General features: G+C 41.4%; 1 protein-coding gene across 1 annotated transcript in view; it reads right to left on the bottom strand.

Moving 5' to 3' along the window:
• suco (SUN domain containing ossification factor) overlaps positions 1-22,033 on the bottom strand; it is a 41,925-nt gene that overhangs the window by 3,377 nt on the left and 16,515 nt on the right. Inside the window, exons 2-23 of the mRNA XM_062423506.1 lie at positions 18,197-18,317; positions 16,722-16,823; positions 15,898-16,238; positions 14,880-15,020; positions 14,337-14,505; positions 13,176-13,287; positions 12,653-12,780; positions 11,992-12,059; positions 11,766-11,873; positions 10,927-11,032; positions 9,397-9,417; positions 9,069-9,124; positions 7,899-7,990; positions 7,522-7,587; positions 6,712-6,789; positions 5,272-5,353; positions 3,752-5,125; positions 3,499-3,586; positions 3,298-3,402; positions 1,803-1,957; positions 1,487-1,578; positions 497-552 (exon numbers count right to left, since the gene is read on the bottom strand). Of these exons, the coding sequence (XP_062279490.1) occupies positions 497-552; positions 1,487-1,578; positions 1,803-1,957; positions 3,298-3,402; positions 3,499-3,586; positions 3,752-5,125; positions 5,272-5,353; positions 6,712-6,789; positions 7,522-7,587; positions 7,899-7,990; positions 9,069-9,124; positions 9,397-9,417; positions 10,927-11,032; positions 11,766-11,873; positions 11,992-12,059; positions 12,653-12,780; positions 13,176-13,287; positions 14,337-14,505; positions 14,880-15,020; positions 15,898-16,238; positions 16,722-16,823; positions 18,197-18,317 (3,661 nt within the window). The remainder of the gene's footprint in view (positions 1-496; positions 553-1,486; positions 1,579-1,802; positions 1,958-3,297; positions 3,403-3,498; positions 3,587-3,751; positions 5,126-5,271; positions 5,354-6,711; positions 6,790-7,521; positions 7,588-7,898; positions 7,991-9,068; positions 9,125-9,396; positions 9,418-10,926; positions 11,033-11,765; positions 11,874-11,991; positions 12,060-12,652; positions 12,781-13,175; positions 13,288-14,336; positions 14,506-14,879; positions 15,021-15,897; positions 16,239-16,721; positions 16,824-18,196; positions 18,318-22,033) is intronic.

Genomic DNA, 22,033 nt, shown 5'->3' on the forward strand with positions numbered 1-22,033 from the left:
AATCTATGTGCCGTCTAATCTACAATGAGGTCATACAAATGAGTCAGAAAAGGGTGGGAAAGTTCCAGAGGGAAAGATGCAATAAAAGGATTTGGGGAAACAAATATTCTAAATCTAAACAAAGTATTTACAAGTGACCCAGTGCTGTGTTGTGATATAACTGCACAGTACACCATGCTTTATTCTCATCGCCAAACACTTTCAGATGAAAATGTTTGAGAAGTGTGCGACATGTAATTTCGATGGAAATTTTTTTGGGGTGTTCTCACAAAATAAGAAATAAAAAGTGTCAGCAAAGAAGTGGTTAACAGACACGGCAGATTTTTGGAGTGGGCTGAATCTGAGATCAGTGAGTGAGGAAGAAGTCATTCCACAGCATTGAGACACAGCCCTGCTCTAACACACTTACTGTACAGACTGACTGACACTAAAACACACAGGACTTATGTAAGGCGGCCGTCACAGCCAACAGCAGCAGTTAGAACACACACTGTACCTTTTTCTCTGGAGAAAACCTTAGAGGTTCTACAATGTACAAGTCATCTGGACCTACTGGGGAGGGGAGAGAGGGGCCAGGTTAATGATGGAATGGCAAACAGGAAAACATACATGTAACAAGCATGACGTGACCTTGCAAGTAGTTTTTTTTTTTTTTTAATTAAAGATGCAACAGCAAAAATAATCCATATTCTAATAAAGTCTGCACAGAAAGTAGCAAGTAGCTTCACATGGTTGACAGTGCATTCTGTTAGATATGTATGTATTTACAACAAATTTGACAAAAACTCGAAAGATTTAGCTAAAGTCACAGAAAAGCATGTTATTTTTAAAAATTGATTACTACTTGCAAATGTCTACCATGAGCCAGCAAAGCATCGTGCTCTATTATTACACCTCCTTAAGCCTGCATGTGGACACAAGCTGGCAATGACAGCCTCTCAGCCTCAATGGCAAACACACACACACGCGCACACACTCACGCGCACGCACGCATAGCTGAGGGATAATGAACAGCAGGGGGAGTTTTAGGTTTCGTGAATCAAAGACTTTATTCTTCTATTGCTTGCACAAGCCTCTCCCTGTGCGTTTGTGTTGCTGGAGGCTCTGGCAACACCAGGGATATCAGCCACTAAGCATGGCACCATGTGTGAGAGGAAGCAGCGGTGATAGAGAGAGAGGGAGAGAGCATGAGAGACGGAAGTAAAGAAAAAAAGTGCTTGAGACTGGAGAATGCTTGCATGTGAACAGTTATGCGGCAAGAGCTGCAGCGGTCTGACGCAGAAAGCCTGAGAGGATCTACAGTAGCGATAGTATGAGCTTCGCAAATGAGAGCTGACGGAAGTATCGAGTTTGGCTGCTGCTTATGTTTCAATGATAAATGCAGAGGGAGAAACACAATAGATGTAGAACACATAGAGAAGTCTGGTTGGAGGAGAGACTTGTGTGTTTGTGTGTGTGTGTGTGTTTAGGAGGGGGGCGGCCTTACCTTCTGTAGAGGACAGGTGGAACGACTTGGAGCGAACAAGCGGACAGGTCACCCTGCGCTTTAGGCTCATATCATCATAGGAGGAGAAACATCTGATGAAAGATGATAATTACATTCATAAAGGGCTGTTTATGTTGTTACTAATCCAACTTCCGACAGTTAGTGGTAGGACAGGAATGACAGCGTTAGACAGGCACTTAACAGTTGAAATATGGAAGCGATCCAACATGTTGTCTTCAAACACTGAGTCATAAAACTTATCATAACGACAGATAAATGACCTCATAAATAACTCTGATGTGTGTGAGAGACCAACCTCTTGGGGCTGGGGTAGTGGTGGCTCTTGGGAAGGGCAGTGGAGGTGGTGGTGGGGTTGGGAGAGGAACTGCGGCAGCACTGCAGACACAGCATGAGGCCAAGAGAGAGACACAGAACCAGCGAGACCACCAGGTAGCTCTGACGGTCAGATACCTGCAGAGAAAGAGTCCGACGGTTAAAGTTTTAATGCGGCACAAGTTTGCAAAGGACACACATTTAAAACGTAACAATTTTGATTACGTTTGTATTTAAAACCTTTCCCCACATCGCATTAGAAAGAATCTAATTAATATTCAACAAGTTAGTAAGCTTGTAAAGGCTTAATTTTCATTAAGAATACTACTAATAAACAAATGACACCTTCTACTACTGCTTTTAATTTGCCTTGAAAGTGTCAGCAAAGGGCCTGAAATACAAATGACACTCTTTACTATACTTATTAGACTATGTGGTGTGTTTTTGTGGTTTTAAGGTATTAAATCTAATGGAAATTCATTCCCAGTTGTTGGCACGTCCGCCTACTGCATTCCATATTAATTTTTCCTTCATAAAATCTCTACTTTCCCAATGTAACTAAATCCTTCTGAGCACAGAAAATGTCCTTCTTGTTGTAACTGTATGCACTCAGAGAAAGGTCAGCAGGGTATTTTGAAACCAACCACTGACCCTGCCTGAGTCCACACTCTGAAAGTTCTAGGAATAACTGCAGAAATATTTGGGACTACTAAAATTAGTGTTTGCTCGGTCTGCAGACATATTTGTTAATTTGCTGCACAGTCGACTCGTGTAAATGTCTTCACGCCCCTTTCTGTGTGTACGTGGCCCAATGAGATCTCTCCCTCCACATTCCAACTGCTGATGAACAAACTGTGACTCACATTTTAATATTTAAATGTCCTCCAGAAAACTATCAAATGGGAACTGAGACAAAATACATATTTCCCACAATTGGTATAATTTCTTGATGTTTTTTTTTTTTTTAGCTCTTAGCTCTCCAATAACTGCCACAAAAACACTGTGCAGCCCCATCTCCATCTGGTCTGTTCATTAAAGCTTTGTTTGAAACACCTTTTCACTGATTTGTTATGCATACCAAGCAGAAATCATCCTCCTGACTCTGGATGGTGTTAGACATGGATAGAGCTAAAACTTCAATAACTGAAAAAATACACATCTGAACAAAAAGTCCCTGATGTGCCTGTTCAAAATAATCCAGTATGCAGTTACGTCAGCTGTACAAGCACAGCTGGAAACCCAAGTGTTAGTCAGCTCTCAAAACTAATATGATACACGTTGTGATTTTTGAAATTCACACTCCATTATCCAGCTTCTTACCCAGAAATACGCAGATAATTAATAATCGTTTACATTTACAAAGATTACTATAACATCACACATTTTTTTCTGAAAAGTGTAAGCTAGTAAAGACAGGATATAAGCAGTAGGCAATACTGCTCGAAATAATTAGCAATCAACAACAGCAGGCTTGTCACCTCTCTCTGCAGCTGGCTCACTGTAGCAGTGAGATTGAGCATCAGTTTAGTGACGTTCTCCAGCTGGCTCTGCAGAACCTGGATGGAGTCGGTCTGCTTCTGGTCCTGAAAATGTACACATAGGCAGCAAAGCACAACGGTGAGTGTCACAACAACTATTTACTTCTTTCACTGTGTGTGTGTGACTTCACGCAAACTGACCTGCTCCTCAGCGATGCGGGAGGTGTTCTGCAGTTTGATGATGGTCTTATTGAACGCTCTCTGCATCTCCTCCATCTGTTTACGGTACCTGAACAACACAAAAAAGTCACAATCTGTAAGGATCTCTTCAGTGTAATGTTTAGAATACATGCTCGTATGACTCTACCGAGCAATTTGCAGCTTTGTTAAAAGACGTGCCGTGCAGTTGTTATTACTACATAAGTATAAGGTTCTTTGTGTGCAGTGGTTTTACCTCTGGCTGAGCTCCTCCAGGTATCTGCTGGACAGGCTCATGTTCATCTCCAGAGCTTTGATCCTGTTGTTCAGCCTCATGAACACACTCTCCTTCTGGCTGGAGCCGTGCACTGCTCCACCATTCAATAACACGCTGTTCCCATTCATCGCCCCACCATTATAATCTCCCCCGTTCTGCAGCTCTGCATAGAAGTCTGTAGCTGTTCGGTGGATGTGCCCATTCCCATTAGTGCTTAACAGGTCTTCGTACACCGTGTCCTCCATGCGATGGGGCTCTCCAGTCTGAGTGAGTGAGTCCCCCTGCTCCCCATGAGTCTGAGAAGGCAGGACAGTGTGTCTCTGTGAGTCCCCGCTGTCTGCGCCTGATTTAACTGTGTCTGTGTGAGCGTCAGCCAGAGGGAGAGCTGCTGGCAGCTCGGTGGGAGGGGGGATAAGGTCTTCAGGTCTCGACACAGTGGGAAGAGGCTGAACAGGCTGCTCCTTGACAGGGGGAAGCACAACACCCGGAGAGGCTGTCTCATAGGCTAGAGACTGTGAGGGAGCGCTGACAGTAAGGGTGGGTGTGGCACTACTGGCCTGCTGTGTCTCTGGGACAGAGATGGCTTGAAGGGGTGCGGTGAGGACAGGGTCCAGGGCTGCATCTTTAATAGGAGGTAGCAGCTTCTCCTCATGGGTGGGGGTAGGGCGTGTTAGGGAACTGTGGGAGTCTGAGAAACTGTGAGGGGGGATTGTGGAAGTTCTACTAGGCTCTAGTAGGATGTTGAGCTCTGGAGTGTGTGCCTCAGCTGTGAGATGTGTGTGTGTGGTGTGCGCCTCAGCCGCAGGTTTGCCCTCATTTTGGCCCTTAGGAGGCACCTCAGGATCTGGAGCTTTTTCTGTGAGGGGGAGGGCTTCTTGTAGAGGTGTGGGAACAGGGACAGGGATCTGTGGAGGTGTGTGTGCGAGGGCGGGGGTGTTTGCAACAGGGGGTCTCTGTGTTTGCGAGCTCAGCTGTCTCCGCCTAAGGCTGCGGAGTCTCTCTTTGGCCAGCCTGGCGGAGCACCAGCGATGGAGAAGCTCGGGCAGGGTGGCCATGCAGGATAGAGACAGAGAAGAGAAGGAGGAGAAAGGACAGTATGCCTGGCTGTCCCACTGGTTCCTGTCTGCCTCCCTCCTCGTCTCCTCCTCTCTCTTCTCTTCCTCCTCCTCTCCCTCCTCCTCCATCAGGGTGACAGTCGACTGTCTGGGCTCTTCCTCCTCTTCCTCCTCCTCTACCAGAGTGACAATCTGTCTGTCCTCTGGCTCAGGTGCTGAGGGGGAGGGTGCAGGAGAGTCACTGGAAATATTAGAGTCTTCCTGGGACGAAGGTTGTTCTGTCTCTGCAGGTTCCGATCTGAAGGAAAGAGATGCAAAACAGCATATTAAGATAACATCACTGTGCTCTTTTGAAGAAAATATTGCGCAAAACAACAAGAAAAATAATTCTACTCATTGTGTATTGGTTTGTATGATGGTTAATAAGCCTTTAAATGGTCTTACACTTTGGAGCTGTGAGGAGTTTCTTTAGGTGTGACTTCTGTGCTCCCCTCCTTCTCAATCTGGACCTCTGCTGTTGTATTACCTGGTATTTAAACAAGCACAAAACAATCAACAAACTTGCTATCGGACTTCGATAAAACGGTGACAGCTACGGTCATACAACATAATGAGAGGTTTCTCCCCAGTCCTGGTATATGTGTGGCTGCAGGAGGCACGGTGTAGAACAGGCACCCTTTTACGTGCATGCTTTGGCTGGCAAACCCATGTTTGGGAAAGTCAGAAATACTGTGAACCAGTCTAGTCCAGTTAGAACCGATCTCGCTCTCACTCTGTCTCCCACTCTCTGAATTAGAGCTGTAAATGTAGAGAGCCAGCAGTAAAAAAAAAAAAAAAAAAAAGACACTATGCAGAGCTACTCCTTACACAGTAAATGGAGAGCAGACTTTGTGTACTGCAGTGACAATTGTAACAGCAACAAAAAATAAATTGGAATGAGTGTGTAAAAGTTACATAAGTGTTTTCCAGAACAGAAACTTTTTAAGGAAAAAAAGGAAAGACAACACATAAAAGCGCAACAAAATATTAGTACTGGGTAAAATGTGTATTCAGGCAAATTTTTTCTTCATTTTTAAGCTGGTCCCTGTGTGGTAATCAAACCAAGGAGAAAGCTTGACATCATAGCCCTCCCCCCACTCCACCAGGTCCTCCATGCATCTGAGCTCCTCTGCTAAGAAGTACAACACACACAGTCAAAGTTCTGCTAAAAATCGACAGGAGACCCCCTGCCAACAGCCCAATAAACCTATGGCTGTTTCAGCACGTATGCACATGACCACTGGGGATATGCATATGCTTGCACTTATGGAAGGAAAGAAAAGTGACCTACTTTAAAAGCAGTTAATCTAAACAATATGTGGGAAGGCAGGCTGGCCAATGGTTAGAGGCAGAGAAAGAGTGAAAGAAAGCAGCTAAATAGTGAGATTAGAGTGTAGCCAGAGACAAAGTATGGTGTCTTTTCATACACATTCTATACAATTTGAAGTAGTTTACACAAGGATGCAAAATATAATTACCATCAACTATTTAACTGTTCTGCATAAAAACCTTTTGATTTGTTACTTTTTGGGACATGTGTGATGGTAGGTTCCAGAAAAACACCAACGTCTACAGAAAAGCAGAAAAAGCTTCTGCATCATTTATAGTCTAAATCTGTATCTTCCTTTTTTATATTTTCTTTTTATTCATATACAAGCCTTATAGCTGGTTTTCTTACACAAACAGCTAGAAAAAAAGAAAAACTGAGCTTTGGAGACAGTCGTCATATTTGCAGTCATCATTTTTGTGTCAGACTTCCATCTATTCCACATTAGAATGACTTTTCGGAAAAAGCAGCAAAATGGACATTTAAAAGAGGAAGTTGTGAACATGTGATAAAAATACCTCCAGCGTCTGCTCCGCCCTCTGGTTTGCCTCCCAGCACATTAGCAGCAATGTTGTTGACCATGTTTAAGATGGCATCTAAAAGAAAAGTACACACACAAACACAATGTAGTTATTTTGGAGGTCAGTAAAGTTCCTGGAAAATAAGTTTACGGGCAGCAGCTTGAGAAGGAAAGCGTAACATTGAATCAAAATGCTTTGGCTTTTGTTTTTCCTTTTTCCTTGTACTCTTTTCTTCCTCACTGCTGTTGTGAAAAGCATAAACATTATTTCTTCCACTTTAACTTTCCCTCAGTCTTCGTTTTCTCTTGCGTCCTCACTGAATCTGCCCAACTGAGGGTAAAATGTTTGTGTTCCTCTGCTGTTTTTTTTATGGTTTTATGGTTTGAGCCCTGACGATTTGTGGTGTGTGTATGTTTGGTCCACCAGTCCTCCCTTTGCTAAATCAGGAGACACAGGGGCACCAGTGTGTTTACGGGCGCGAGTGTGCGTGAGCATGCGTGCGTGTGTGTGTGTGTGAGGAGGAAAAATTTCTTCAACCCAAACCCCAGACTATGTCGATATGTATACGTGATGCCAAGTAGGTTAAAGTACAGAGGAAACATTTTACACTGTCTCCTTAGGATTAAGTATGTAAAGGATATGGTTGGGTTTGCTTGGGTTGCTGCAACAATCAAAAAAGCTTTAAAACCCCCACTTTTATCAATACTTAAAATGTGTGTAAAACTACTTTGGTAATTATTCTTATTGAAAAATATCCAATACTGGATTCATTAAACTATGTATGCATGTGTGTCTGTGTGTACATACTGGTTGCTGAGCCAAGCAGGTTTTTAGAGGCCTTGTCCTCTGACGGTTGGTAGCCGGGAGGATAGTCTGAAGAAACAAACATTTAAATACTCACATGTTAAAATAAATCACATTTAACAGGAAATAAATGTTACACTTTTACATGAGTTTACAATGAAATACAACAGAATTTGATAATCGTTAACTCTGGCACGAGGTATTTGGTGACCAAGTTTGAGCACAGGAATGTAACTCATCTCCTCTCAGGGTCCTTTGTAGTTTAATCATTTGCAGAACACATTCAGCCAGGTTAGGCAGCATGCAACGTTTTTCATATTAATATGTTCATATATCTTCTGAATAAAAGTATTTGGACAATAGATCATAGATCATCTCACCATAGTCTTCATCCAAGTACTCCAGTCTCTCTGATGGGTACTGGGAATCTGCTATCTCCTCATATTCCTCCACCATGCTGGTACCAAACACCCTACACAAAACAAACACAAATGCTGTTATACCTACAAACCTGCCTACATTAAAAGGTTAAGGGTTGTTGTTACCACACAGCAGAGGTGGTAGAATCTTTTTTTCGGGAAATACGGCTCTCTAAACTACACTGCTCTGCTCACATTTGAAGAAAAACACCATGAAGCCTGTCACTTCAAGTAACTTAAATACTATGTGGGTCTTAACATGTAGAAACAAGGTTAAAAGGTTTTCTACTTAAGTAAATAAGCTCTATCACTGAGAAAAGTTAAAGTTTTCCAGTTGATGTCTTAACCGTTGAGGAAAAGCTGTAGAAATCTACTTTGACCTTCTTGAAAGAATGTGTGGGAGAGTTTTACAGCCCCTCCAACCCCCCACAGCAGTTCACTCAGTCCCTAACAACCCTGATGACCCTGATGATCTGGGACAGGCATGTATATACATGTATGTTTGTGTAAATACGCAGTGTAGGCTGGGTCCTAGCCACCTTGGACACAGAGTATATATATACAGTTTTTTTATACACTGTATAAAATGCTGTGTGTACGAAACAGTGTTCCGACTTTGAATTTGACCAATCGGTTTATGTATGAAAATGACCTAAATCATAATGTGTAGCCATCCTTATGATTCCTTTTTGGATTTGATAAGCAGTCTCCTGTATAATCTAATAGCTTGTGTATCAGTATAGTGTGAGGTAATACAGTGGAGTCATTATTTAGGACAATAAAACACTATGTACAGTGTAAAATTAAAGTTAAATGACTTGTTGAAAACCGGTTTGTTGATTTAGGCTGAATAAAGCATTGTGTGGTGTGGAAGTACAGATGCATCGAATTTCCTGTTCTCTCCCCAGTGTCTCTATTTCCTTTAGAAGAAGAGGACAGAAACCTTACTCATTGTTCCTACAGCAAACTGATCAGCAGTTGTGAAAGACTGTACTTCACTTAAACACTGACATTAAGATAAATATTTACATAGTTTACAAGTTTTTTAAGTGTTTCATTTTCAGGATCAATTTAGATTCTGAAAATGAAAAAGACAGGTCTCGGAAGTAGCACTGAAATGGGCGATCTTACCTGATGAGACTGAGGGGACAGAAGTGCTCTGATCCAAAGTGCGAGAGGAGCTCAACCTGCAAGGGAAAAAACGGAAAAACTCTTGAAAATATCATCCACAATTTAATAAGTGTCAATCCAAATATGTCAATGCCCACTCCATAATCCACCAAACAAATTAAAATTAAATACTACAATTGCCAAGCTTTGACAGTACAGTTTGTTTGCATGGTCCACTTGATTAATAACTTTCACATGCATTAAAAGACCACAGCTGTGCTCTGCTAAAGCTCACCCATTACAGTGTATGACCATTAACAACCTCTGACAGAGAGAGAAGAGTGCTAACCTTTATGTACTTGATGAACATCTGATGCGAGAGAAAGACAGGAGAGGGACAGAAGGAGAGAGAAATAAAACAAGAAAAAGAGATCAGTAAAGACTGATTCAAGCTACAAGCAAGTCAAGCATCTGCTTACAGTTTGGCTCTCTCATAAGACAAAAACGCTGCTGATATGTTCTGGATCATTGGTCTGCAACAGTCCACAGGCAAGATAGAAGCAATATAGAGATGTTTTTTAATGAGGAGTTAGAAAAACACAAGCGGGACAGGCAGGACGAGAAGTTGACGACAGATTTAAAACATCAGAACAAGACATTACAAAGGCGTTAAGCTGCTTAGATCTTTGTGGCGAGTGATGCAGATAATCCTGAAACTTTCTAGACATCAAATCAGTTTATGTAACATAATTATTTAATAATAGAGCATGAATCACTGTAGGCACCCACGCACGACACCCACGCTCACCACATAAAAATCAACAGAGCATTAATCAACTGTTTGTAATGAGTCCACACAGTGAATATTAATTGAGCAAGCTTGAGGGTAGAAATGTGAGAGGAGAGACAGTTCAGAAAAGCACAGAATCTTATCATTTATTACGTCAACACTTGTTCAAATGAATGTAGCCTTTTATTGTCCTGTGAACAATTATACTTCTGTTTTGTGTTAAATCTTGTGAATGGGTAAGACAATTACTTTGATGTAGAAAGACAAGATGGTAGGCACCCAACATGTGTTTTATTTTCACCGTGTTTTAGTGTTTAGTCTCAGATCGGAGCATGAATTCTTACATGTGACTGAACCAAAAGAGAAATAGATGTCCATCAAAGAAAAACTTGCCTTGCTTTATTTTATGCAAAGGAAGACATTTATGGATTAAGAGACGCTGGCTGCAATTATTACTGGGTTATTATTGGATTATAAAATAATATACATAAGACTATTTTCTTGCTAACTAACTTGTAGCATGTTTGTATTTGTTTAAACATGTTTTAAAATGTTTAAAAATCTGACATTTAAATGAGTCTTAGTGGAAAGAAGTGAACAGAAGGAGAGTATTTTTAATCCTTTAACATCACACTTGAGTTTGTAATGATTTAATTTCCTGTCTGTCCTCAGTAAACGGCCCAGCCAACGACAGACTAGGTCCAACTTGGCCTGCTCGGTCATGACGCTCAAATCACAAACACTATCAACAGATGTGTAATGTGTATCTGCTCTTTACTTCTTACAAATGTAACTGTCATGAACACACATCCTCATTCATTCGCAGAGACACATTTCTTCAACCAGTCAAGGGAGGGGTTACAGACAGCGCTGATGGCATGGTTAATTTACCATGAAGTCATAAGAAGGTCCCTTGAGCTTAAAATACAGCTTCAACCTTGTGTATAAATGAATGAATGTGTCTGTGTGTCCGTGTTTGTTTTCTAGGAACTGTAATATAATAGCAAGAATGAATACATGCATTGTTTGCTGTTCCTCTCCTTAAGACATAAATGTACTGTTACAGCAGCGAGGACAAAAAGGCATTACCTTCACATATTTAGCATAAAGCTGCTCGTCCAGTGGGAAGCTCTGGACAATGCGCTCATCGCGGGCGTGGAACGTACCCAGCTTTACCCATTTGTTGGTAGGATATCTGCAAACAGAGTGAGGGAAAAAGTAAGGCGTGTTGTTCTGATGGACTTGTGAATTGAAAATGAAATCTGGCATGTCCTCAAAGGCTTCTTAATTTTGTCCTGGTTGCAAATCAGCTGCACTCAGTGTGCCTAGAGGTCTGTCCTTCCTGGAATTTTATGAGATGTGGTGCTGGAAAAAAATAAGTCCTGAGGGTGAAAGGGAAAACAAAGACAACACCAGCTCCGGCTGCACTAAAGTTACAGCTGATAATACGGGAGGTAGAAAATGATTTGAAATATTGCTGGCACTGTATGAGGAAAAGCTGTTAGCCAGGTTGATTATTTTCCAAAAGGTGTGACCCCTTTTATTTTGCCATGAAATAATTAACTTGGCATTTATATAGTTGCATTTAGGAAACTAAAGTTTAAAGGCAAAATGTGGGTGAAGAAATTTGGTAATTGCAGGATTCTGTACATGCTTAGCTTGATTATCCAATGCTATTTCTTGAAAAAAAGAATGGATGCATGGGGACTGACCAGTTACTTTTTTCCAATTGACTTTAATGAACTTGGATTATACATGTTATAATCCTTCCTTCTCATTAATGGGAAATCAATTGCAGGCGACACTGCAAAATTGAGACCGGAGGCCTGTGCATACTACCTGCCTATGAGAACATGCCCATTTCACTTTAAGTATACTGCAAGTGTATGTGGGATTGTATACACATGCAAGACAGAAAGGGAGTATACCTGTCACTGATGGAAACTAAAAAGTCTTTAGGTGTAGATGAGAAGAGTTCAAAGTTAGCAATGTCCAGCTGCTTGACTTGAATAGGCTCACAGAGCTCTATCACAAACCTGGAAAGAGATAGAGAGGTTTATGAAGGCAGCGTTCATTTTTAAATTCAAACTCTGAATCTTTCCATTTAGACTTTGTTACAAACTGTACACCAGTAGCGTGTGTCAGTGTTCTCACCATATTTTGTTGCTGCAAGGATTCAGCATATAAAGATCCATATTCTCCATGAGAATAGCTGAAGTGCTCTGAAAAAGACGCAAGAATGAGTGTCAGTGAAATTGGCAGAAAGCAAAGAAAATATTACAGGTTTGTCAGTATTAGAGACAACAGACCTTTTCTAGATATTATATTATATACATTTCATAATTTAAAAAAAGACTTTTGCACACCATAAAGTCTTGATGACAGAAAACTAAAGAATTGGTTTTGTAATATTTTTCCTTGTATCTTGTTCTTATATTTTTCTTGCATCGTTTTCTTGTATGTATGAATTGATTTGGAATATTGTGATTACTAACTGTTTGGACCATTTTAAGTGCCATTTTCTGCCCTTTTAAAGACTAAAGGCAACATTGAGTGATATATAATTTATGTCCCTACAGACTCTATTGCATAATGTGAACCAATTTCTATAACATTGGAAAATATTATATCAGCCATCATCTTCCACAATATTTTTGATCAGTTTATTTACTCAATCATTTAATGGAGCCACACACAGTGAACTGAAGTGGTCATCCATCTGCTGATGCAACATGACAGTATGACGTCTGTATCCTCAGCAGTGTGAGTGTGTGTTTGTGTGTAGGCAGCAGGGGACAGGTGACGTGTGTTCAACCTTGGCCTCATTGTTGGCAGACAGTATCTTGGCACCACACTCCACAGAGGCATAATTATTCTTGAAGTTTTTCTGGACCTTCTTCACCGGATGGGGGCTGCCGTTGGTTGAGGTATGGAGAGACTGACCTGGACGGGAGGGAGTGATACATTAGGCCCATTAGAGACACTGGAAACAAAGAGCGTTGGCTGAGAGGAACAACTACACAAGTTATGCAACACACATAAAAGCACGCTCTGCTGACCGCTGCACATGGCGTGCACAGAGAGAGGGAGAAGAGAGAGGAAGATGGAGAGAGAGATAGACAGAAATAGAACATGAAGAAGGAAGCTACAGAGAGAGACGGAAGACTAAAAAGCACAGAAAGTAGTAGTAAGAAGAACAAAGGAACAATGGAGTAAAAAGATGAGACATAAATTGAAACTAGCATGAAAACAGACACTTGGACTTGATCTTAAAGCAGAAATGTACAGGATATTGCACTTTGTTGTCCATTTTCATTATTAAGGACGTATGCACTTACTTTTCTCCTTCTCCACCTCCATGACTTGTTTCTTCCACTCATCGAAGGTTGGGATGTCCTCTTTGCTGGGCACTGAGGGATCAGTCTCCCTGGCAGTACTGGCGTCCCCTGCCTGAAACACAAAGACAAAGCATGTCACACACACACACACACAGTGCTAGGAGCTATGTGTGTGCTATGAGCAGAGACACACAATCATTGTTTGCACTAGAACAATCAAAAGACTCCCATCCGCAGTTCAAAGTTAGTCCGCTAGCCCCCTGGACACTAAAGCATTGAGATGCATTGAGCTGTGAGTAATATTTTGATGGATTATATAAGCAGCCTTTTGGACCTCACGAGAGTCTGATCCTAGAAATCCACCGACTCAGACGGCCTCTTATGTAAACACCCCCACAGTACGACAGGAGTGGTTGCCAGCCGCATACAGATTAGTCACCAGATCTAACCTTTATGTACAAATACACAACGCACACATTCCCTCTGAAAAGAAAGTACATACTCCAGGATATTCTCATCTTTCATCATCCGTCAACCTTGGAAAAAGGCGACAGAGCGAGTTGACTCACCATTTGCCTCTTGAAACATTCACAAACTGCCCTTTGCCAGAACGGCTGTGAACACTAAATATTCATCATTTTCGAGGAAAAACGTTCTGAGAACACACGATTATTCACTGGGACAAACTGTATAGCGAGAGGGACCGACTGACTGACCAAAAGCATCGTTAGATCACTGATCAAACTTATCCCACCTAAATGTTTCGGTGCTATTTTAAATCATATATACAATTTTACGGACGATGATTAATCAACTACTGTATCATCTAAACTACATGTCACTGTGCTTTGCAGGCTGACGACAAGTTGTCCAGGAAGCTGACAGCGGTATTTTTCCACCACCTGTTCATGTTCATTTCTGACTGCAGTCCAACAGTCAAATTTTCCATAATGATACCTGCAGCACTGTTATGTGTCTGTCCACGCCTCCTGAAAAGATACTACTAAAACTGAACTCGTGTCCCGTATTATGCTGCTTTCAGAGTAAGCTCCAATGTTTTTTACATTTACTAGAAAGCTTTGGATATTACATGTAATTAACTTTTATTTCTTACTCCCATCAATCTAACATGAACGGATACAAACACAGAGAGTTACTGACCTTCTCTTCTTGCTGGTGGGAGGTGTCTACATCAGACAGCCCACCATCCAGCTCCTTCTGCTGTTGTTGTTCCTTGTCCACATGGACAGAAGTGGACTTGACCTCTGCTTCAGGACCAGAACTCTGCCTCTGGTCTGACTGCTGGTCCTCTATGCCAGCCTCATCCACACTACAGTACAGACATGGGTCCAATGATGTAGGGAGAGAGAGGAGGAATTCGAAGGAAGAATAAGAAACAGAAGAAGGGAGGAATGAAGACAAGAAGGAGTGGAGAACATAAATGAGTGTGTGGCGATTTAGAACAAGTAATGCAAAACAAAACAGTTAATTTACAAATACATTTATTTGACAGTATTGGCAATCCTTGGTTGAGAGCAGGCAGACGATGGAAAAAGGAAATTTAAAAAAAAAAAGAAAAAAAAAGGAGAGGTAAGTGGAGAGCAAGGCCAGCGGTCGATGGTTGAGCACAGCGAAGAGGTGTAGCTTGTACCTTGATTACCTGTCTCTGTGCTTTGGATTGACTTCTGGGGGTTAGAAACTCACCTGAGGAGAGGGCTGCCAAAAGGGGAGTTTTCACAGGTTGCCAGTTCGGGGGGAATGATCCCGCACTGTGAGTGAGAGTGTTCAGCAAAGATAAAGCTGTCTACTGGGAGTTCATCTCCTGCACTGGCAACCCCCACTGCACTGAGGGAAAGAAAGGACATGGCGTTTACCACACCTCCTTACACTGGTGTAGATAAGGGTAGAGAGAGGAGGGATTGGGGTTGGAGAGAGGAGGGAATGGGTTGGGAAGAGAAGAGGGGGTGGGTACAAGGAAGAGGAGTAAAACAAAACAGAGCATAGGAAGAGTAAGAGAGAGAGAGAGAGAGAGAGAGAGAAAGTGAGAGGAAGAGCAAATAGAGAGAAAGATGGATGGACAAAAGGGAAGGAGAGGTTTCTTGCAGATGGGGTAGCTGTGCAGGTCTTCAGATCTTGATTGAAACGTCCCGACGTCGTTGACACCACTTTGAGAAAGGAGTCGAATTCAAAAGTTTTCTTGCAAACAGACTAATTCTTCTTGATGGTTCCAACCAGGAAATATCCAGACTATTTCGCAGTCCTTGCAGGTGACCTTCCATGATTTCCACAAACTTCCATTACAAAGTCCAGTTCCATGTAACTTCACAGTGCTGGCCACCAGTTCAGTGAAAAGTGATTTTGAAAATATCCGGGATGTCAGACTAACTCTCCTTTGAGTTTTGCTTTCAGTTTGTGATTGTCATTTACAGTGGTTACATTTGAAAACAAAATAACTTAAATAAAACAAAAATAAGTGTACCAACAAAAATATCAAAGAAAATGTGCAATGTCTGACATTAAAATGGAAGCACTTACATTCAATATTTAACATGTAAATTATACTTAAATAAGGTTGAAATTGGCTTTTACCATTAGAGGAACAGATATTTTTTTAACATCTAGGATTATAATTTCAGTTCACTAATATTTCTGTGGTTATAGCCAACTTCTGATGCCAGAGACGCAAGTCCCTGCTGCTATGAGGAAGTGAATGTGAGCTTACCCTGTGTGGGTCGGGCCGGCGCTCTGTGAGGTAGGTGTGTTTTCAGCTTCATCTGGGGATGTGGCTGGGTTTGAATCCGGGCTGGGATGTGCAGCAGGTGCGTCACTAAGGACTTCTGCTGGGGCTGGGGCATCTGTGGACACTTGGCCCTGTGCTGGAACTGGTTCTGGAGTGGAGGAAACCAGGGCTTCCTGGTCATGGTCCTGGTCCTGGGTGTCAGTCTGCAGGTCCAAATCAACCTGGAGGTCTGGGGAGGGTTGTGGCTCAGGAGCAACATGTACAGTATCAGACTCTGGGTTGGGCTTCGTCTCCTCCACCTCAGCTTCCCATGAATTCACAGTCTGAAGAAAGAAAATACAGAAAACACATAAATGAGAATTCAACCAAAGCAACTGAGAGTCACGTCTATCCATCAGTGTCTCCCCTTAAAGGTCTTTAATGTCATAATGAATGAATGAAATTATCATGAAAATTGTGTGAACCTATTATAAATTTCCTTGTGCCTTCCTGTTTCATTTTTAACACATTTCCTCATTATTGATATGCAGGTATTTGATCAAAAATACTGTGATACTTATATTAAAAGAAAGTGCTGCCAAAAATAAGCCACAATTGGCACATGAATAGAAAATGTCTTCATCATTTCCTTCCTTTCCCCTTTTTTGTGTGCTTTGTCCTATTTATGATGCGATAGTACTCTCTTTAACTACTTTCACCTAGCACTCTGTCTTAGTATTTCTCTATATATTGTAGTTTTAATAGTGTCAGTATCGCCCAGACATAGTTTTGTAATCTTTTAATAATTAATCAATGTATGTTGTTACCTGTTCATGGTGTTCATTGTGTGTTGCTAGCTTCTCTTCTGCTGCTCTCTCTGTCTCTAGTCCCATATCGTAGGATGTGTGTGTCATCCATTCTTCCACCACCTAGGAGTAAATACAATAAAATAAAAATGAAACTTTAAATGTTTACAAAACGACATACCAACATCACAGCACCAACACTTTCTCTCTCTGCAAGACATTTTAATTTGTGTTCAATTTGCATTTTTGTGTGAATCTGTCGGATACAAAAGGTCTTTGCATCTCAGCTTGTGAAAAAGCCTTTTGTGGATGGGACAAATAACAAATAAGGCCGATGACAGACTGCCAGGCCTGTTGAACTGCCCTGCTATGCCTGTTTGGTGCCCGACTACAAACAATGATTCTCCTTCTTCTGTGCTCGCACATGCACTCTCTTCCCTAAATTATCATTCATTCTGATTCTTGTGCACACATAACCCCCGCACCACCACACACACACACACACACACACATCTTTAAGGGTCCATTGATAAGAGCAGATTATATCAAATATTTAACCAGGAGCAAACATTAATCCACTTTAGGTAAACTTTTGTTAAAGGGCTGCTTTAATCTCTACTGAATACACATGACGTCTACAAACTGCCTAAATATGTATTAGTCTGCATCCTCGTTCATCCACTAAGGCTGCAAAAAAAGACAAAAAAGCAGAGGATTTGTCAAGTTTTGCATACCCTGAACTTCAACCCCACAGGACTGGTCCTAACCTACATCACCACCTCTTCCATTACTCATTATACAGAGGACCCTATGTTCCTGACAACGTGTAACTGGGCTGCTTTCTAAGAAACTCATGACCTGAAAGGGGCTCTAATCTTCACGTACAGTACTGCACACCGTTTGGACTCTTTGAGTGTTCTTGACATAGTTCCAATAATCAGTCGTAAAGTTATAGAAGTTAAGAGAGATAAAGAACTGATGTTTTCTTCTTCAGAAATGATCTATTATCTTGGTGGGAGTTACAGAGATTTATGTAATACCCCAACCACACACCCCCACCATCCACAAATTGGCCTCCATAATCCAGGACTTCTCTGATAATTCACACCAATCCTTCATAGCAACTGTACCTCTTTCCATGCCTCCTACTTTTCACCAGGGGTTACGGGGTCAGTTTAGTGCATGACCCACCTCCCACCACTACTATTTATGTTCTGCTAACTCATACATTTCACCATGAGTGAGTCAGATAATAATGCTCGTCATCCCACAGACTGCAAAAAAAATGAACCCGTAATATAACTGATCTATTTCTGTTGCGGCTATGACAGTTATAAAAGTATTTTTAGGTTTGCGTGGTTGGAATTTTTAGACTTTAAGAAGTTAAAAAGCGATAAGAAGGTTTGTTCCTTTCTACAGTAGTGTGTTACAGCTGTTCATCGCTTTGTCTGACTGACTGATTGTGAAACATGCAAATGCACAAAACCTCAACACACCTTGAATTGTGTAGTGTCCTGCTCCAGCTCTGGCTTGTGGCCGTCAGGGTTTTTGTCTCCGGCAGACTGACCTGGACCAGACAAGCTCTGCTCTGAACAAAACACATGTTGACTGGGGTACCTGAAATACAAACAAAAAAGGAAAAATGTATGAGAGTAAAATCATCAATATCATACAAGGGGAACTTGTATGTAGAGTTGGGGTGAGGGGGTTCAGATGGTGTCGTAGATGAAAGATTCAGTGAGACAGAACAAAATGTAAAAAAACCTCAGCCTGTGAATTAAAAGCATGCTTAGACTGCACTACATCACATCCTCCACTGTGAAGCACTTCCTTCCCTCAGGGGGAGCGCCACTGACACGAGATCTTTGGGCACAAGCACTCAAAGCACTCTGAGTGTACGAGAGCAAAGGAGACTGTACGTACATGAGGAAAAGCAGAGAGAATAAAGGGAGGGAGAAAGAGAAAAAGAGAGGGATAGAGAGAAAACCAAAGTGTAGAGCGTAAATCAGGTCCACGAGGAGAGGCAGAGACCAAAAGAAAATCCTAAATTGAATAATCAAGAGTGAATAACAAGCCTAACAAAATTCCACTGTGTGTATTTTTATAAGCTGCTCAAGGCGAACTGCATTCTTTGATTCAGTCTTCCTCACACTCTACTCTTTGTTTTCAGCCTCTCTCCTTCTCATAAGGCTTAGCAGGGCACAGGACATTGTTGCAACTCTTTTAGGCATCAATCTTATTTCAACCCAAGTCACCTGCGTGTGTGCACGTGTGCAACGTGCACAATTTGATCCAATTTTCATCTCAGCCTCTAAATTTTTGCATACCTAGTGCCTGGTTTCCAAGGCTACCCATAATGTGCAATACAGAGCTGTAGCAAAATGCAGCTGCTGTGTACCTGCAGCTACCCAAGGCCAGCAGGGCTCATATGAAGAGCAGAGGCCTGGAGCACAGGCCGGCCTTCAAAATTTCTGTCAGACAATTGGTCGACTGTTGCTTTAATACGCATGATAATCATGAGTCCTTCGGAAAAAAATGTACTTTTAGCATATCAATGTCAGAGCCCTGAAGTGGCAGAGGTTGCATAATAGATGACAGAGAGTACAAAACAGATAGGAGTGGAAAGGATGAGGATCAATAAGAAACAGGCAGAGGTAAGAGAAGGATGATAAGGAAACAGGGAACAGACAGAGATAGCAACAGTAGTGAGAGACAGCTGCTTCTCAGTTGGTCACCTTATCAGTGGAGTTGAAATAAAGTGATGAATGGAGCAACAGGAGAGAAGCAAAGGTGAACTTGTAAGGTCTGTCTAAACATGTTTCCACCCACCCACAAACTACATCTAAGCATAACGTTTTAGTCAGCAGACTGCTTTAGAAAGAACTCCTGATTGAGTTCAAATGAACGCATCAAACAAAAAGCTTTTCACATACTGAAGGTCAGAAAGGCAAAAACTGTAGAACAAAGACTTCAAGTGACCACGAGCAACAACATGTCTTGTACATGTGTTTAGACCTGAAGGCCTGTGCATATTATGGAAATACTAAATGGGAAAATTTGGAGAAGTTGTGTGATTCTGAAAGTGGAGCAGTTCCCCTTAACTTGTGAGGTAGCTGGATTCGCAAGATCAAGACATGACGCTTGGGAGGATCCTCGCAAGGTAAGACGGTAATAGACAGCGATGGACAGATGGTTCTTCCAATCATCTGCCAAGTACTTTTTTGAAAGTGCCTGCCCTTTCCCGAACAGTTTACAAAAACAACCTCTCAGATGGTTCTGTGTAACAACCCATCTCGCGCTTCATGTTACGGTTCCCCTTGAGTGGTCAAATATCAATGTCAGGACAGAGCGGGACACATGGACAGTCATGTTAGCGCCCTGTCAGCCTGGCTGTCAGGACGGAGTTGAGTGGTGAACAACACATACTCAAAATCACAAAGAGACAACCATCTGTGCACATCAGCGTCCTGTCACTCACTCTATCTGTATTCTGTTCATTAACATTTGAGGTGTTTGAATGATGAGATAAAAGATGACATGAACATCCAGTGTTGACTTTACTTGTAAGAGGATCTTCTGAAAGCTGCGCTGTGTACAACCATCAGATTTATGAACAGATGACAACCTAAAAAGATAAGGTGATAATCTAAATATTGGAGCTGCTTCTTCACAGTCTGACATGCTATTTACTAAATGTATTACAGAGAAGAGTTGTTGCCTCCGATGCTGCCTAAAATACTGCATCAGGTATCAGCGAGTATGAGTCTATGCACCGATCCAATACCACGTTATTTATTAATAAACTTTAAAGCAGTTTCACCCCTTGATAAAAACAGCAGCTTTACGAGAAAATGATTCATCTTTGCCGCTCCAAAATATCAGTTTACATAGCAAGCTGCACTGTTTTAGAGTAGCGAAGAAGAATTGATCTCCAGTAAACAGTGTAATGTTAGATGTTAGCAAAATGTCAGCAGTTTGGCAAGATTTTACACTGGAAAGTCCCATCAGTAAAAAGGCAACATGAAAAGTATGTCAGGCTTTAGTTTCAAGTATTTAAAGATGCATTACATGAAAGATATCAATCACATCAACTCCATACAGGTTTATTAGGGTTTTTAAATTTCCAATGGTATCGGATTGGTACTCTGTATCTGTGGATATGCAAATACAGATACCTGAATCATAAACAATGGTAGCAAAATATTAAATTAGAGTGGTGATGACCCCAAACACAACGTCCTCTGGCTGTGTCGTGGTTCATATTCTTGCCTTTTCTAGGATGGATTTATCCCTGTCTGTATGCTGTATACATTCAATCTATGTCTATGTCTAGGATGCAGATCAGCTGACTCTGACACCAAGACATGACATTTACCTTTGACGTTTTAGATCCCTGCTGATGATGAGATGCGCAGCATGTTCCTATATAGTACATCAACACCTCATGATATACAGTGCCCCTTAAAGGATTGGAAAGGGCCATAAAGCCAGTGGTGGAAACCTAAGAGCCAGGCAGTGTACAGATACTAAGGAGTAAATATGAACCAGGGGCTAATATAGGCTCCCAGCTAAACTTAGATCCATAGCTTTAAACCATGTTGTGTTGCGTTTCAAATGTCTCCTGTGTCCCCCCCTCACCTCCTACTCTGAACCGGTCACAGTTACTGGGAAGACATCTTATACATATTTCCTTGAAGATGATGTAATGAACAAAGTTTATGTAACAGACTGCTGTTAAAATGAAATGCTAGCAAATTTCGAGGACACAATGTAAAAAAATGATGATTAATAACTATATTCGTATAACAGTTGTTTTGTATCTCAAATTAAGATAAAAAAACATGTCAAAGCAAAAACATCTTAAAATCTAGTTATTCAATAACTGATTATTGACTATTGGGGTTAACCAAACAAGAGATAAAGTCGTGCAATTACATGTCTACTTGAGCAACTTAAGTGTACTCTTTGCCCCTGACTGACACAATCATGTCAGTCAACACACCTAAACACTTAAAGAACATAACAAGATATAGAATGAAGTACCCAAGGGTGGTGCTAAATAGAGAAAAGCCATTTACACTGGTGGACCTCGGACAGCAGCATATGGTAGCGGTGAGAATCAAGTCAAAAACCAAAGAAACTCACATTATCTGAAGCAGCAACAGTATTTCACAGTGCTTCAGCTCTGCAGAATCTATAAAACCTTTGAGGTTGACTTCCAAATGATAATACTGTACATAATTATACATAACCTGGCCTGCCAGCACATGCAATATGTATTTATCCTGAGACAAGAAGATACATGACAGAAAGAAGATACAAGAAGTTGGGGA

This window comes from Scomber scombrus, chromosome 8, assembly GCF_963691925.1.
Source record: "Scomber scombrus chromosome 8, fScoSco1.1, whole genome shotgun sequence".
In the NCBI taxonomy this organism is placed as follows: domain Eukaryota; kingdom Metazoa; phylum Chordata; class Actinopteri; order Scombriformes; family Scombridae; genus Scomber; species Scomber scombrus.